The sequence below is a fragment of the Anopheles cruzii genome, chromosome 3 (assembly GCF_943734635.1).
Source record: "Anopheles cruzii chromosome 3, idAnoCruzAS_RS32_06, whole genome shotgun sequence".
Lineage (NCBI taxonomy): Eukaryota > Metazoa > Arthropoda > Insecta > Diptera > Culicidae > Anopheles > Anopheles cruzii.
Window position 1 is genome coordinate 26136833 of NC_069145.1, and position 14430 is coordinate 26151262.

The 14430-nt window shown below is 55.2% G+C and overlaps 1 protein-coding gene across 1 annotated transcript; it reads left to right on the forward strand.

The window, feature by feature from the left end:
- Window positions 1–208: 208 nt before the first annotated feature.
- Window positions 209–12708, forward strand: LOC128273598 (uncharacterized). Its single transcript, XM_053011602.1, has 6 exons — window positions 209–296; window positions 6051–6352; window positions 6422–6832; window positions 6905–8090; window positions 9215–9256; window positions 10238–12708. Exons 1-6 carry the CDS (start codon window positions 209–211, stop codon window positions 12706–12708), a joined length of 4500 nt encoding a protein of 1499 aa, XP_052867562.1.
- Window positions 12709–14430: the final 1722 nt, after the last annotated feature.

A 14430-nucleotide genomic window follows, 5' to 3' on the forward strand; every position in this document is an offset into this window, starting at 1 on the left:
CCGGAAGGTAGGCAAGTGACCACCCGACCAACCGACGATCGGGGCAGCGGAATCCGGGGGCCGGATGGGAACCGGGTGGTGGCTCTGAGAGAGAAAGACCGAAAACAACAGCCATAACACAGCCCGTTGGGCCGTTGAACGAACGACTCGCCTCTTTGCTCGCCGCTGACCCGCTGGACCACCGGACCGGCGCTGGACCCGGAAGCTGATGGGCACCCTAACGTCGTCCGCCTCTTCGATCGCACCCTCCAGCTTCCCGCTAGCGAAGACGAAACTGCGAGGCCCCAGCTATGAGGGTAAGTCGGACAGATCGATCCGGTGCTCATTTGCCAAATTGAAAAGCATGCGTTCTGCGCGATTATCGCGCCGACGTCGATTTGTTTAATTCCCACCCCGAGACCCCGGGAGCCCGGGGCGCAATAAAATCCTTTCATTACGTCCAGAGTGTGCCGCAGAAAGGGTCAGGGTTCCACCGGTCGCGGCAACTACCCTTTCCTGTGTCAAATCGACCGGGAAAACCGAGTCCGCCGAGGGTGTGATAAATAAATTGATTCCGCAGCAATTATAGCAGTGAGACGGGGGCCGGTTCCGGCGCCCATTAACTCGAGGAGCCCGAGTCCGAGTGTCCTCCGATCTTCGGGCGTTTTATGGGCCACCAATAAAATCGGACGGCACGGCATCGAAACAGAAACCCGGGAACCAGCAGGGCGCTGGTTAATGTAATGGCTGATTGGAGTCACTTATTAACCGATCATTTCGGGCGCTTCCGCACTCCGGTGGAAGGCAGCACGTGGCGTGGCGTCTGGTGGCCGTTATGGGGTTTCCAGTGGCCAGCCGCCGATGACGCAAGGGCCTCCGGCGTTTCGTTCTCCATCTACCACAAATCAGTGGCGGACAGTTGACGATGGCCAACGCAGCGCATTGGCACACGAAAGACAGCCCACTACGTCGGAGTCTGGCCGTCGAGGAACGTCTGGCAGTCTGACAGCAGCCTTCGAAGGCGCCAGCGATCGGTCGGATGGAGCATATCGATATGTCTGCCGCCGCCGCCTGACCTGACTGCTGATGGTTGGCTCCAGCCAGACCAGAACCGTGTCTAGTCCGTTCCGCAGCGATGGGGTGGCGGGTACTCAACTCGGTTTCTATTTATTTATTTTATGCTAGACTTTGGGTTGTTTCGACTTTTTTTTTACTCTCTCTCTCTCGAGTCAGGACCTTCTCATGCTGGGCAAGAGTTTAAACGATTGGCACGAGAAAGAGACAGCGGGCAGGCGATACGATTTCCGGTGATTAGCCTGGCCGGGTGGTGGTAGGGTGCGCTGTTTTCACACCATCGTTCGGGGCCACGCGCGCAAAACCGCCGCCCGGCAACTGATGCCACTGCCATTTTCTTAATACCAATCTATGCTCCGTCTTCGCCCATGCCGGACCACCTTGTAACGTGGGGCGAAACCGTGTCCCGTGGAAGCAAATGAAGATGCTCCGGAGAAACCCATTGGCAGCCCACGGGCGACCGCACTGTCCGGAGCCCACTGTACGCCGGGCTTTATTCCGAGCTAACGAGGCCATTGGTAACCAGCGTCGGTGGGCAGCTTTATGGTGTCGACGAGTAAGCGACTCAACCGAGAGCATTCCGCTTCCGAAGGCGTTCCGGAATGGCGGGCCAACGCCACCGGAAGGGCCACCGAAACGGACCGGCCGCGAATGACCTTTGCCCGGATGGTGTCGAACACTTTTTTCTGCGGAGTTCTGCGCCGTAAGCCGTTTCCGCAAACGGTTTCCGATGAGATAAGTAGGACGCAAATGCTACAATTAGCTGACGACGCCATCGGGTAACCTTTGCCCGGGAACCGTTGACAGTCTTGACGCCTACCTAGCGGGTCGCTGTCAGCTGAACCGGCGTCGATGGGTTGTCGGTTGACAGATACCCTTTTTCAATTAATGATTGCCACCGCGTAACGGCCGACCGGTATCAACCTTTTCTGCGCCAAACACCGGGTGCTGAGGCTTTTATTGGAACAATTTGTTGGAACTTTGGCCGCTGGTCTTGAAGAAGCGTGAACAGTCAACAGTTTCAAGGCAGAGGGGACCGACGTTTTGGCATTGTGAAACTATGCTCAATTTCTCGTCCGCGGAAGGCGAATGTTTTCGCAGAATCTTTTGAGAATCCGAGAATACGTGGTGATTTGTTTAAACAAAACAATAATTATATCGTTTCTTCTTTAGCTGTTTATTGGACCTTTTTCATATGTTTTTATGTTATAAACCATTCTAAAACGGGGTTTCCAGAGTTTTTAAAGACATGTATTCGCCAAACTTTATTGAGTAAATATCATTTTAAAAGAGCAACCGATATGCGGAAGTACGTAAATAGAAACCTTGCGCATCTATTTGGGAAAAAAGTTCAACACCAAACTAGAGTGTTTTAGGCAATTATTGTTCAAAGTACTAACCGGCCACTGATACTTTAGAATGCCAGCAATTGTACACTAGCCACCGCTAAGCCACCGATTTTCTTACAAGACACCTGAATAAAGTTGCCGTCAAAGCCAAATCATTAGGTTGATTGAATACCAATAGATGTCGCGAAAATCGATTTAATATTGTCTTTGCCTTTGTTCGATTTAATGTTGCTTTTTGGTTAATATTTCAGTTTCATCAATCGGTTCAATTTCTTAAGTAATTTGAACGTAACGAGCACATTACTCGGTCTTTGTTTCCTTTTATGTCATCCTTATTGCTATTTGATACTTTTCCTCCAACCATTCAAGCGGTTTGATTCTGCAAAAGAATAGGAGGTAGTAAGGAGAAACGAGAAATGTTCGAACTCGTTCGCCCATTGCCCGCTAAAAGCAAGCATTATTTTATTTAGAAACATTTATTGGAAACCACCAAAGAGAAGCACCCTTTTGGAGCATTACGGGAAAGGTAAAACTGTAAGGGATCTTATACCTTCCATAAGACGCACAATAAACGCGTTTTTGGCCACACACGGGAAACCATTCATTTATCAACAATTCATGCATCATCGCCGTGTGGCTTCAATTTGTTGGCTAATTTTGCCTAAACGCTCTTTACGGACCGCCCAACGAACAGCCGGACACCGGGGAGGCGGAAGTATTCCTTGGGATCCTCTCCTCATCCGGAACAGCAGTCCATTACAGTGTAAGGTCTCAAAGCGGGACCTTCTCTCTCGGCCTAGGACCAACCTTTCAGGGCTCAGCGATTCATCTTTATTCATTCTCCACCCCACCTTCACCGGCAAGGCACGGCACGCTCGCGGGAAGGCAGCTTTCCCGGGCAGCGCCAAATTAATATTCATCCCCGCAAAGCCAATCACTATTCATAGTCGGTTTTATTTTAATAGTCCACCCCGCCCGAGCCGAGAGGACGACGATGCTGCTACGATGGTTCGGTGGTCAGTTCGGAATTAATTTGCCATCGCTCGGAGACCAAAAACGAGCGAATACAATTAACAAGTCGTTAACGTAGTCGGTGGGTAAAATGTGGTGTTGCGCTCGCCGCTGGCCGCCGGCGGGGGATTGATCTCTTTGGCGCAAATCTCTTCGAAGGCGGCGGAACTTGGCTTGACTAGTGAAGCCGGCGAACTAAGTTGGGCTCAACGAAACACAGAACAAATGAGCACCGCACCGTAGTCCACCACAACGGTAACCGACCTGGGTCCTCGTTCGGTAACGACCGAGAAAATGGATCATAAATGGGTTGCACCAGGACACACATAGACAGACGATGTGGTGGCCAACTGCTGTAACGACACAGGCCAACGAGCCGGAGAACGATTGATTGATTGGTTCCTCAACTTGCGAATTGGTGCGATTTATTTTGAGCTGGCCCCGTTTGCTGGCTCCGAACCCGAAGCCTCTTCCCGCTTCACCGGCACCGGAACGGCAACGCGGTGAGGGGGCTAATTAAACTGCAGCAAACATTGTTCTTTCCGCAAAATTACAAATCCCCCCTCGCTGTGGCCAACTTTGCGCTGGGCAAGGACTTCAAGGCAAGGACCGGCGGCCACCACAGTCAGAGTACAGTGCACAGTCGTTGCGGTAAATTCGTTCCGTCGTCTTCCGCCGGCGAACTCTTATTATAGCGCTGGCCTCCAGACCACAACCAACCACACACACACGCCAGAAGGCGAGGCCGAAAGGAACATGCGCCCCGTTCCGTGTCTTCAAGCGGCACGTGGAGTTTCGGAAAATTTATCGACCAAATGCACCAGATTGTGCCTAAATTTGACCACAGCCCGGGAACGGAAGGGACTCCCAGAAACGAAAGACCTCCCTAGAAAGTCTTTTCGAAGGCAGAAAAAAGTGTGGGCCATATCCCTGGACCCGGAGCCCACTTCCGGTTCTGCGCGACGGTGCCGGTGGCGTGTCCTTCGTGTAGCGAGGCGCCATGCAAGCGAGGCGTTAGCGTGCATAAAAGCCCTTTTTCGATGCAGTCTTCCCCGCGGGCGCACCGACCCGACCTGACCCAACTCACGTTTCGTGTCCCGTCCCGACCCCGACGGGGGGCGCAGTTCGCCCCGAAATCCTTATCGATGATTGGTTGCTACCGGCCCGGCTCGGCTCCGTCAGCGACGGGTTCCGTGCAGGCTTCGAGGAACCGTGATTTAGTCACTTGCACCCCTGCGGTGCCTTGAGCGCCACCTTGACGGCCGCGGGTTCAAGAACGACCGCTGCACTCTCTGACCGACATTAATCAAAACCTCCCACCCGTTGGTGGTACGGCAAGGTCAACTCGTGTGGTTACGTGGGGTCGCGTCACTGCGGCCAGCCACACGGACGTTTCGTCCAGCAGCATGCCTGGCCCACGGGGTGGCTTGCGTAAGCCCCTCGGGAGATCTGGAGCTCCCGATCTGGAGGGATAACAAAAAATCAATTAGTCAAACAGCGGGGCCCCGGGACCTGAAGAATCCACCGGGTGGTGGGATGGAGATGGAGGCGTTACAACTTACAACGCGTCCAGAACGCCACGCCAAGAACTTGATCCACATCGGCCCGCTCCGGCTGTCTGGATTAAGTGTCACCATTTGGTGGCGACATTTTGTTGAAAGATTCCTCCCGAGCAGCCCACCGAGCCGAGAGGGATCATCATTAGGAGCCCGGGGACGTGAAACTTTTGCCACCCAAAACTTGCTGGCGAGGGCGGACCACGGACCCGGACGGGAACGGAAATTTCCTGTGCTTCCGGGCCGGGGAGTTGAAAAGGAAGATAAGATGCTGATAATGGCCCTAGCTATTTCCATCGCATCGCAGCTCTGCTCGGGGGATTTAAGGACGATTTTTATGCCGGGGCCGGTGCCGAAGCGTGCGCCGAGGGATTTCTCGGATTTTTCTGTGCCGATGGACGCCATGTTTTTTTGTCCCTGGTGGTCCGGGCGGTGTATTTAGGGATGCACTCGCTCTCGTACCAATCACGTCCTCGTCGGTCCGTGGAAATTGGATCCACACCGGAGCGGAGTTGCTGGAATCGTTGGTCGGTCGTGCTGCGTCTTATTTCGACTGGCCCTTCGCGAACCTAGACTCCGCAGCCAATCGGAGACGCAGTTTGCCCGGGTGCCGTGCCGGTTCCGTGAATGAATTCCATTTTGGTGAAATGATGAAATCGCTCCGCTCCGTCACCGTCCCCGTCCGGAAGCCGTGCGGAGTGATCAAATTATTCCAAATTAAATTCCTGCTGATTATTTATGTTGTTAGCTCTCTCTCTCTCGTGGACCGGGCCGGGGAGCGGTGCAACTTCCAGTTGCTCCCCGTTCGGCTGCGTGTTCCCGAACCGGACTTGTTGGCTCAAGTAATTTTATTTATACAAATGACGTACCTGACGTCTGTTTTCTCTTTCGCCGGAAGTCTGTCACCGTAGTTGAGTTCCGATTGACCTGTGACCTGTTTTCGGGCGACGGCCAATCACATTTCGAGGCTATTTAGATCCTGGAGTCTGGGTCTTACCTGTTTCAACGGAAAAAAACTGCCTCTAAGCCGCTCGTCCATGGACTAATGCTCGGCGTTCGACTTTTTCTCGCCCAACAGCAGAGGAAACGACAGAGACCCGCTCGATGACGGACCGTAGCGGCAGCCGGACGGATGTCAGCGGCCGATCGGCGGCGCTGGAGCGGGCGTACGTGCACGATGTCTACGAGAACTGCGAGGAACCGAACGGGCAGATCCGCCCGAGGGTGGCCCAGTTCCTGACCGGGCTCGAGCCGGGCTCGCTGGTCTGCGACGTGGGCTGCGGCAACGGCCGCTACCTGTCCGGCCTGAACCCGCTGATCTACACGATCGGCGTCGACCGGTGCTACCGGCTGACGCAGGTGGCCCACGGCAAGGATGGCGAAGTGAGTGTCACGCGCTGGCCACCCAGTCCACACGATTCCTTACGCTCTCTTTCCCTGTCTCCCCTTCAGGTAGCTATATGTGATAACCTGGACCTGCCGTTCCGGGACGAGTCGTTCGACGCGGTCCTGTCGCTGGCGGTGGTCCACCATTTCGCCACGGCCGAGCGGCGGGTCGGCGCGATCCGTGAGCTGGCGCGCATCCTGCGGATAGGGGGCCGCGTCATCATCACGGTGTGGGCGCTGGAGCAGCGGCACCGGCGGTTCGAGTCGCAGGATGTGCTGGTGCCGTGGCAGCCGCCCCGCTCGAGGGCGGCCGGCGCCTCGGACGAGGAGGACGACGACGACTTTCTGCCGCCGTACCACGCGTACACGGAGGACTCGACTAACTCGAGCCGATCGGCCGGGGACGGCGACAGCTCCAGCCTTTCGTCCTCGTCGCCCGGTGAAACGTGCTACAGTTTCGTGCGTCGCGCGATACAGGTAGGTCGGAAGGACCCGGCACGGGTAAAGACCCTGGCACACTCAATCCACGACTGGTTGGCCCATTTGCAGAAGCTGGCGGGGAGCAAGCGAAGCCCGTGGTTCATGGAGTCGTGGAGCTCGCGGGAAACCAAGCACGACAGCAGCCTGGACTACGAGGACGCCCGCGATCTGCCGATCGAGCTCCGGCGGCTGGAGGACTTCGACGACCTGCCGACGGAGCCGCCACTGTCCGCTGGCCTCAAGAGCCGGAGCCTAGGTAGTATACTAAATCCACCAGCCAAAACCATAGTTAGATCACGTTCAAGTGTACCAAGTTTAGGTGCTCAAATGCCCGAGTCGAAGGCGGCCCCCGCCACTGAGCCGCCCGCCGGCGTGTCCCGCCGGCCGAAGCTAGTGAAACAGAAACAGTCGCTGTGCGACGACGTAGACTATAAGTTTTCCGAAGCGTCCCAGGCCGGCTACCGGGAGCACGCGTTGCTGCGCAACGAGTCGCGCGCCCAGCTCCTGCGCAAGCAGAGCTCGCTCAACGAGGAGCTGATGGCGGAGAGCCGGCTGCGCGAGAAGGACCGCGTCCGGAAGCGCATCCAGAAGCAGATCTCGCTGAACGAGACGTTTCTGTGCCGGTCGCTCTTCACCAAGCGCCTGCAGGTGATCAAGGAGGGCTTCGCGACGAAGCTGAAAACCTCCACCGGCAGCCTGGAGCGGGTGACGAAGAACGGGTTTGTCAAGATCATACAGAACATTAAGGCGGCCAGCCCGGCCGCCTACCATCCCAGCCCCAGCCCCGGCACGCCCGGTGGCCACCATCACCATCATCACCCCGGTCACCACTACCATCATCAGCACCACCACCACCACCAGCAGCACCATCTCGCGCCCAGCTATCCGCACAACACGCAAGGAGGGCCCCCTGGCGGGCGACCGGCGTACTGCTACGATCCCAGCGGCTGTTGTGGGCCCACCTGCTGTGCCCACCCAGAGTACTCGGGGAGCTCCGGTCACGTCGGAAGCTGCCGGTTCGCGGGCTGCTCGTCCGGGTATCGGTTGTCCCGGAACAACTCGGCCAGCGGTAGTGGCCCCGGTGGTAACGGTGCCGACGGTACAGGCGGCAGTGGCGGCGGCGGCTGCAGCGGCGGTGGCGGCAGCGGCGCCGGCTCTGCCACCCACGGGCACGATAAGCTCCTGGCGGCGGGGATGGGCAGCAGCCAGGACGACGCGTCCAAGCCGCGGCGTCACTCGCGTGAAAGTGGTTCCGGTAAGTTGCTGCAGTCCACGGCCACCGGCCGATCGGGCTCCCCTTTTCTCTCTCTCTCTCTCTCTATCTTTCTCTCCTTCTGTCTATCTGATCTCTCTCTCTCTCTCTCCGTTCTATTTTTCCACCCCTGTTCTAATCACAAAAATTACGATTTAAATTCTTGTTCCGTTTCTGTATTCCCGCGTATGGTCGCCGTTCTTGGCAAACCCTGCCCAAGGATGCATCGAAATTTTGACTGTTTTACTATTTAATGTTACTATCCACCACAGCCACCGTCACTAAACTCACCACTACCTAACTAAAAAAACACTGTTACTCACCACCCAGCATCTCACCAACACCACGGTTGCTAGAACTCTCTTTTGCTCACCTTTACCACAAAAACCCACCACAGGACATTCGTTTACACCAGCAGTGCAGTGTAGCCGTCGGTCACTAGATCACCCAACGCATCCCCTGTAAAGTTGTGTGGCCTCCAAACAGTTGTCCTCCTTTGTTTGTCGCTCCTCGTTCAATTGTTTCCCACTTTATCGTTCGTTCGTTCGTTCGTTCGTTTGACTCTATTGCTTGGGTAAAGCCGTAACACCTGCCCCGTTCTCGGCAGATCCATGTTTTCTTTTCGTCTGATTTTTCAAGATTTGTTAATGTTAAACGAATGGGTGTGAGTGTAAGAGGGGGCCACAACGGAGTCCAACGAGTTCGGTTTGATTGTTGATTTGCGTGGGAATGATCTTCACTCATTAGCAAGCCATGTTGTTTCTCACACACCGTTTCACACTAATCACGATCACAAATTAAATCTTGTCACCATCACGAAACTCACTCTGGCCACGATCACTCCATCACAATCACTGACTACGGTTTCTACAGTTTTTTGTTTGGGTCTTCCGGGTTCCGGCTTCCGGTTCTCGTTTTCTTTTTCCTCTCTTTGACACTCTCTTTTTCTTTTACTTTCTCTCTCTCTCTCACTCTGTCTGTCTCTCTTTTCTCTCTCCTTATCTACTGTTTGAACCGACCATGACATTCCATCCCTTTCTTTCTCTTTCTCTCTCTCTCTCTCTCTCTCTTTCTCTCTTTCTCTCTCGCGCTGCTATTGGTAATGCTCATCTGTTTCTTTCCTGCAGACAGTTTTCGTTCTACTTTCATTAAACGGCAACGTTTTGCGGGTACCTACCAAACCGTACAATTCTTTTCCGTAGTGGTCGTGTAGCTGTGTTTTTAGCTTTGTTTTGTTTCCCATTTTCCCAACCCCGAAAAAAAACCTGAGCCAACCCACTTTGTAAACTGTAAGTCTGACTAGTAGCTAAGCGCGACTGAGACGCGACGGCGATTGTGTGCGGACAGATCGGCGATCAGATGTCGTGTAGTCGAACGGCCGGGACGAGCGTTACTGGATGCGCCGGACCGGCCCGCGGTCCCGCCGACGAGGAAGGCCAGGACGAGCATTGGTTATCTTGTGCAAAAACAAAAACTAGCAAAATAGCAAACAAAAAAGCAAACATTGCCGCCGCTGCAAAGTTGTTAGATCCCTGCAACCCTCTGTATGGCTGGTAGACGTTGGCGTGGCTGTTTGTTGTTGTGCGTGTTGGTGTATAGAGCTTTGTGTGTAGAGTCGCTTCCGCCCGTTCCGCCAGTAGTTGTAGTAGTTTCTCATCACGTGCCAGTGCCTGGACACTGGGTGTAACTAGAGCATTGCATTGCATTCGGTTCATGTTCGGAATGTCACATGTCAACCTTCCATTTGATAGTCATCATACAGGGACGACCTCATCTAGATTATCGGACCGTTCGTTAGGGTTCATTTGTCTCTACATCTTCCCTCCCTGTTTCTGCACCGATCTGCTCGAAGCTACTCATCCGAAGCGGTCATCGAAGCGTCGCCGGCACTCATTGTGTACCTTGCCATTCCATTCCCACCGATCTCGCACCATCACCATCGCTCGATCACGTTCCGAGACCCGGCCATCAAAACCACCAAACCTTACGCACCTTATGCCTATTCACCTATACTAATATTTTATTCAAAATAACCACCTTCCGCTTGCCTCTATTAGACCGTAGCCGGTAGCGAAAGCGGCTGACCAGACCAGACTTGTACTAATCTTGCTCTCCGTTCTTCTCTCTCTCTCTGTCTACGTTCGAAACAGATTCCTCCAAAGATAGCAGTCTGCAAAGTGATACCAGTATTGAGTCGGAGGACAGTTTTGCATCTGTGATCTATATTCCTAAGCCAGACCAACAGCAACCCCAGCAACAGCAACCATCACAACCACATCAACAGCAGCAGCAAGTGCCACCGAACGGAGTGTGTAGTGTCGTCGGTGGTGGACCCAATGGAACCGGAGCGTGTAGCGGCGGCCCGTCCATGTGCGTGCCCGATCTGTACAGCCCGGGAGCGGTAGGAGCAGCAGGAGCAGGAGCAATGAGTCGCATGCCTTCCACATCAGTGCCAACGTCTCCCCTAGTGATGCCGTGCCCGACGCCAGCGCATTCGCCGGCACCACCACGAACGAAGCCTGGCCCCGGGGCGACACCGAACGGAGGGTACGGCAGTGGCGAAAGTGGCGGCAACGCGCCAGACTGCGATCAAAGGTTCACGTTCGAAGAGACGGCCGTCCTACCGTGGCAGCTGGAGCAGCAGCAGCAGCAGCAGCAACTGACGCACCCGAAAGAACCAACCAGCGACCCGGATCGTGAAGCATTTGCTCCGATCGTAACAACCACTACCGCAGCCACCACGTTAGCGTGTGCTGACAGCAGCGCGGTGACCCAGACCAACACATCAGCTCCCGCACCGGGCCGGGCAGGCAAAAGCACGTCGGACGGTAGATCGCACAGTTCACCGCAAAAGTCGTCCGCACCGCAGAAGATCACACGCCAGCAGATCAAGGACCTGCCGCCGATACCGAAGTTTCGGCGCAGCGGCAACTACCCGATATTGCGCCGGCAAACGTCGGCGGCGGCCGGCACCAGTTCCACGGTTCCGGTGCCCGTGCCAAAGCTACTATCGCTCGAGCTGTTTAACCCGGAAACGGACGATCTGGACAGTGACTCGAGCGAACCGTCATCGCCGGACTCGATAGACAGTGTGATCAGTGCACTGCGGCCTACCCTCTCGCCACAGCCTGCCGCAGCCTTCCACCGGGACCCAACCGGACCACCGGACCCGGTGACGGTGGCTACCGGTTCCCTGATTCCGCCGCTAGTCGAAGCGGCCGCCGTGGTGGCGCACAAACTGGAAGACGTCGTTGACATGGTGATGCCGGCGCGCGACGGTATCGACGGGAAGCCTACGCGGTTCAACGGTCTGCTCGATAAAACCTCCTCGACGACGCTGGTCGACCTGGGGCCGGCCCATACCGGAGAAACGCTGTCACCCTCGCGGCAACATCTGGTCGACTTTGCCGAAAAGCTGAGCGCCCAGCTCCTGAAGGAGCTGGAGAATGAAAAGCGGCGGAACGAAAGCTTCGACGACGACAACGACGACGTGTTCGGGACGGATTCGGGGCGGCCACCAGCAGGCGAGTCCCAGGCGCTGATGATGGACCCCTACCTGAAGAAGCTGAACGGTGATCTGCGCGATCTGAGCCAGCTGCGGGCGGAACTGCGCGAACGGCGCCTGATGCTGGCGAACCTCAGCAATCTGGGCTCGGGCAGTAGCTCCAGCTTGAGCGGTCAGTTCGGTGGCAGCAACGACTCGCTCGGTCCCAGCTACAGCTCGTCCATGGCCCCGATCATACAGGAAGAGGGTGACGACGACGACGAGGAGGAGGAACTTGACGAGTTTGACGATCGGCGATTCGGTGCGGCGAGTGACGGAACGACGCAGCCGGCCACGTCATCCACTAGTGGGACCGGCCCGATTGCGAAAGGGGTGGTACCGAGCGGGAAGTGCGGCAAAAGCCTCGGTGGCAAAATTGTGGACGACTTCGTCATCATCCCGGAGGTGGACGAAGACGATCCGGAACTGTCGAACGACACCGCGCTGCTGATACAGGACGAGGACAGCTCCGAGGAGCATCCGCCGAACGGTGGGCCGTTCAACGCGGACGACCAACGTCCGAGCCTGACGTCCGGGTTCGGTAACGGTACGGCCAGCACCGTCCTAGACGGGCACAAGGGGCGACGCAGCAAGGTGCTCGGCTTCGCCGGAGCCCAACTCGGGGTGCACGGACACCTGACCGGCGGCGACTATCAACTCGGCAGCAGCAGCGGAAGCAGTAGCTGTAGCGCGAAGGATACGAGCGAGAGGCATAACGCCCGCCCGCTCGGTGGTGGTCCGTGCCTGACCGGCACGACGATCGTCGTGCCGCCCGGAAGTGGTCCATCGGCGCCGTGTGAACGGAAGCCCCTGTCGGCGACGAAAAAGTCTTCGGTCCCGTCGTTCGAATCGCACACCAGCGTCGACTCGTGGGCCCACTCGACCAGCACGGCTTCGCTGGACAGTCCGTCGGTCGGCGGTTCCGCCACACACCACCGGTACTACCACGTGTTCCGCGAGGGTGAGCTGGACGCGCTGATCAACCATCACGTCACGAGCCTGCACATCGTATCCTCGTACTACGAGCGTGCGTCCTGGTGCGTGGTGGCCGAAAAGGTGCACGTGTGGACCATTTAGGGTGGGCTGCTCCTTGACCCACGGCGGTGCAGGATGCGGGATGCTTTCTATCGGCGATGCACTCTCTCTCGATACCGAGCATATGGTGTCTAGACCCCGCTTAATCGGAAAACCCAATGATATTCTTAGTTCCAGCTCTCGGTAATTGGGGGCCAAAAATGGGCCTGAATCCTGTTGGAGTCGGCACGACTAGGCTGGGGTTGCTCCGGGGAGCCGAGCACGCCTTAAGGCGAAATACAGCTGATCAGAGCAGGCAGCGCTACCGATTCCGATGAATTCCGACAAACTGCAGCAATGCAATGCGACGAAACCGAACCAACAGTGGCGGAGTGAGTGAGGATTTCAACGACACCGGCCGGGCCTACACAACGCCGGCTTCGCCGCGAACGTATTACTTAAACTAATCTCTGTGATTGCTCTACATTTGACTTGGGAAACGTTAGTATTAGCGTACTGGACGACCGCCGGCTGCCTGCGGGGTCGACACGATCGGAAGCGGAGACTTTCGGTCTACTTTACCGACCGAAGCATATGCAGTGTAGGAATAAATCAAAGGATCAATGTTGTCACACACATAACTCGAACCCGATAAAGATGCCTGCCGAACACTCATTATCGTCACACGCAGTTTCACCCCACCCGTACTGTAAATCGGGCGCCAGAAGGGAACCCTCTGAAAGCTCCTGAAAGCTGGCCCAAATCAGCCAGGTCAGGCGCAGTTGTAGTTCCGTAGCAAAACCTAAATTCGCCAAAAAAACCCCTCACACAACTCGTAGAATGGGACAAATTTTTTTTCAAACTCGTATGTTTATGAAGCTTTGTGCGGTTACAGCACCGTGTGTGTGTGTAGAAAGGGCACATAAAACGGCTGCTTAACCACGGCTGTTCCGTTTCGTTAAACCTAGGGGTTTTTCGGCGAGCTTACATAGCTGTACAGAGTAGCAGCTTCAGTGATAACGATTCCCCCTAGAACCATTTCCCAATCTCTGTCCGGAACTCTAGACGTCTCGTTGCGCAAACGATTGCTTCCTTACCTTTGGCGCTGTTTCTGGAAGGAGAAAATTATTGGAATGCTTACGAATGTCCAGCCCCAGTTGCGACGAAGACGATAACCTACATCGATGGAGCATTAAAAGGCTATGCGGGAGACGTTTTGTGTCTTGCGTTTGCCCTATTTGCTATTCCCAGTGGTTTTCCTATTTTATTATTTCGAATAACTATACGTACAGCCCCTTACGATACGTCCTTTAACAATAACGTAAAAAAGTAAACTTATGACAGACAAAAATAAGCATGCAACGCAAGAACCTTAACGAACCAATAAGAAAAAAATGTAAATATGGGCGGCTCCACAGCCAATCAGCAACAGGGCTAGCTGTGGCCGCTCTCATTATTGCGAATTATGAAAATCATATTATAACAAGCATCATTCACTAAGAAATTATCTCACTCTGCAGACGAGCGCGGGCCAAGTAGTGCCCGTTCGAATGTGAGCTCTGCAACGGCGTACAGAAGGTAGCTGACCAACACACGCCATCTTTTTAGCCGTAAGCCCTCTTTCGGAACCCCTCTAGCTTTTACTTTCCTCCAAAACTTCGCTCATCACTATTGCTTCCTGTTTGCCAAGCTCTGCGCAACTGCGACACTACGTTCGCTCTCCGATCCGCACTAGGGATACTGTTCATAAAAAAAAACGACGCTACCTGCTAGAATGTAACAATA

Coding starts and splice junctions, on each gene's coding strand:
- LOC128273598 (XM_053011602.1), top strand. CDS start 209: ATGGGCACCCTAACGTCGTCCGCCTCTTCGATCGCACCCTCCAGCTTC. Junction 297..6,050: donor GCGAGGCCCCAGCTATGAGG/GTAAGTCGGACA, acceptor GCCCAACAGCAG/AGGAAACGACAGAGACCCGC. Junction 6,833..6,904: donor TCGTGCGTCGCGCGATACAG/GTAGGTCGGAAG, acceptor GCCCATTTGCAG/AAGCTGGCGGGGAGCAAGCG.